This window comes from Eimeria acervulina, genomic scaffold (assembly GCF_000499425.1).
Source record: "Eimeria acervulina Houghton genomic scaffold, Eah_scaff881, whole genome shotgun sequence".
In the NCBI taxonomy this organism is placed as follows: Eukaryota; Apicomplexa; class Conoidasida; order Eucoccidiorida; family Eimeriidae; genus Eimeria; species Eimeria acervulina.
The window spans coordinates 390-3,508 of record NW_013549542.1 but is presented as its reverse complement, the minus strand read 5'-3'; the positions used below and the strand labels follow the sequence as shown (position 1 = coordinate 3,508).

At 54.1% G+C, this 3,119-nt stretch overlaps 1 protein-coding gene across 1 annotated transcript; it reads right to left on the bottom strand.

The window, feature by feature from the left end:
- Positions 1-441: 441 nt before the first annotated feature.
- On the bottom strand, positions 442-2,593 carry EAH_00051310 (hypothetical protein, conserved; the record flags this gene model as incomplete). The annotated part of the gene is made up of 2 exons (XM_013394184.1): positions 442-1,797; positions 2,022-2,593. Coding segments are annotated over 2 exons (1,928 nt in total), but the record flags the coding sequence as incomplete, so codon positions are not given.
- Positions 2,594-3,119: the final 526 nt, after the last annotated feature.

Here is a 3,119-nt window from a genome sequence, read left to right as displayed (position 1 = left end):
GCAAACGTGCAGTCAGCAGCACCGCTGCTGCTGCAAATATCACAACTCGGCCTCAAGGAAATACCCTATAGCAGTGATTAGCTCCAGCAACAACAGCAGCAACAGCAGCAGCAGCAACAGCAGCAACAGCAACAGCAGCAGCAAAGCTGCAACACGAAGCAAACAGTCGCCAGAATGTTTTTTTGTCCTAAGGTTTTGTAACAAAAATGCAGCTGCAGCAGCAGCAGCAGCAATGTAGCTGCTGCTGCTGCTGCTTTTGCAGCAGCAGCAAGAGTAATGTAGCTGCTGCTGCACTTGTTGCTGCTGCTGCAGCAGCAGCAACAAACTCTCCCTTCACGGAAACTGGCGTGAAGCAGTTTGACTGCTCCCATTAAAGAACTAAATCGTGTGCTGTTGCTGCTGCTGCTGCTGTTGCTGCTGCTGCTGCTGCTGCTGCTGCTGCTAGAGACAGCGCTGTGCGTCTAATACCAACTCAATCTGCATTTTTCTGCTGTCTTCCCTCTGCATCGGCTGCAGCGGGACGCTGCGCCATTGCTGCTGCTGCAGCAGCAGGAAGGCCTCACTGTGCTGCTGCTGCTGCTGCTGCACTTGCTGCTGCTGCACTGGCTGTTGCTGCTGCGTCTCCGTCACCTCTGCAGCAGCAGCTCCCCTTTGCTGAGACCTTAACAATTTCTTTTGCTGCAGTTGCATGCGTAGAAACTCCTCCTGCTGCAGTAGTTGCTGCTCTTGCTGCTGCAGCAGCAGCAGCTGCTGCTCCAAATTCTCTGTCCACCCACCACTAGCAGCAGCTGCTGCTGCTGCTGCTCCTTCCGGTCCCCTTTCGTCCTGAGCCTGCTGCTGCAGCAACTGCTGCTGCTGCGGATGCGTGGGCACGGGCTGCGGCGCCGCAGCAGCAGCAGCTACAACAGGAGCAGCAGCAGCAACAGGAGCAACAGCAGCAGCAGTGGCAGCAGCACCTGCTGCTGCAGCGTCTGCTCCGCTTGCTTCAGCAGCAGGCATAAGAGCTTCGGATAAGACTGCCGCTGCTTCCTGTTGCAGCAGCGGCACTACATCCTGCTGCTGCACTTGCTGCTGCTGCTGCTGCGGCGGCTGCGAAGGCAGCTGCAGCTGCAGCACGGAGCCCGCAGCAGATGCAGCAGCTGCTCCTTTGCTGCTGTTCATGAGGCCCCCTACCGATGGGGCGTGTGAACGCAGGGGCGGTGCTGCTGGCAGCAGCAGCGAGTCTTCTTGCTGCTGCTGCTGCTGCTGCTGTTGCTGTTGATGTTGTGGGGGGCCTTGCTGTGGCTGCTGCTGCAGCAGTAGCTGCTGCTGGTCCTGCAGCTCTTTCAGTTGCTGTTCTAGCAGCTGTTGCTGCTGCAGCAGCAACCGCTGCTGCTGCAGCAACTCTGCCTGCAGCGGCTGGAGCTCCAAAGGTGTCGAGGCAATCTGCTGCTGCTGCTGCTGCAGCTGCTGCTGCAGCTGCTGGTACTGCTTGTAGCGGAGGAGCTGCTGCTGCGTATTGAAATTAATATCGAAGTCATACATGCTGCGTCTGTTTCTGCTGCTGCTGCTGGCAGCAGCTCGAGCAGCTGCTACCCGCATGCGTCTTTGCTGCTGCAGCAGCAGCTGCTGCTGCTGCTGTCCCCCGAAGCGTTCCTTATACAGCTGCACGAATGGTTTTAAATCTGTCTCCATCTCCGCAAGCCTCTCTCTATATGCAGCAGCAGCAGCAGCAGAATGAGGGCTTGTGCTGCGCAGCCGTCGAAGCAGCAAATCTGCTGCCGTTGCTCTATGACAATCTACATTCCCTGTGTCTGACTGCAGCAGCAAACACACACACACACACATATCCTGCTGCTGCTGCTGCTTGTGCTGCTGCTGTTGATGATGCCGTTAGTGCTGCTGCTGATGCTGCTTGTGCTGCTGCTGCTGGTGCTGCTACTGCTACTGGTGCTGCTGCTGTTGCTGCTTGCGCTGTTGATGCTTGTGCTGTTGATGCTCGTGCTGTTGCTGCTGCTGCTGCTGCAGTTGCTGCTGCTTACATTCCAGGGTGCTTTCTTTTGCTGCCTGCGAGGCCGAGCCCCGACGGGGCTTATGCTGCGAGATGCATGTTGCTGCTGCTGCTGCTGCATGCGCTGCAGCTGCAGCCGCTGGTGTCTCTCTAAGAGCTGCTGCTGCTTGCGATGAAGCTCCTGCAACTCCCGCTGCAGCACAATACGCTTATCAAGAGGCCCCCGAGCAGGTCTTCGTTCAGCTGCTGCTGCTGCTGCTGCTACTGCTGCGCTGCAGGGCCCACCTGTCTCCCCAGAGCCCTCGAAAGCACAGCAGCAGCAGCCGCTGCTGCAGCAGGGGTCTCCGTCGTCTTCTCCTTGATCCTCTTCTGTCCAGTGCGTGTCTGCTGCTTCTACGTCTGCTGCTGCTGCTGCTGTGCTGCAGCAATCGCATGCAGCAGCAGCAGCTGCATCAGCAGCAGCATCCGCCTCTTCGTCTGCACTAGCCAGGCAGCAGCAGCCGCAGTTGCAGCCGCAGCAATCTGCTTCTTTATTGTACAACAGCAACGAATCCCCCGGCTGTCTCTGAGTCTCTCTTTTATCTTTGGGCTGCTCAGCTGTCTCTGCAGCAGCAGCAACAGCAGCAGCATCAGCAGCAGGGCAGTATGAGCGCGTGTGTTCGTCTACAGGTGTGTGCTGCTGCTGTTGCTGCTGCAGGGGGCCCCCCCTTAGTTAGAGTAAAATTGAGAGCCCTGGAGTTTGGCTTTCTCATCTTTAAGGAAATGTTGAGGTGTATGCAGAGCTCTGTATGTTTATATATTATTTATTTATTTATTTATTTATTTATTTATTTGTTCATTTATTTGTTTATTTGTTTATTTATTGCTGTGGTGCTGTTGGGGGGAGGCGGGCCGCCCTGGCTGTCTACTGCTGTATAAAGTTTAAATACTCTTTAATAAAGCAGAATAAACATAAAAAAACAAATAAAAAGAAATAAAATAAAGAAATAATACGAAAAAGAAGAAGAAAAGCAGGGTCTGAGGGTCTTCAATGAGAGCTGTGCATACACCGGAGAGTAGAGAATGAAGAGATTAGAAAGAAGATAAAAGAGTAATAAAAAAATAAAAAATATATATAATTAAATAAATT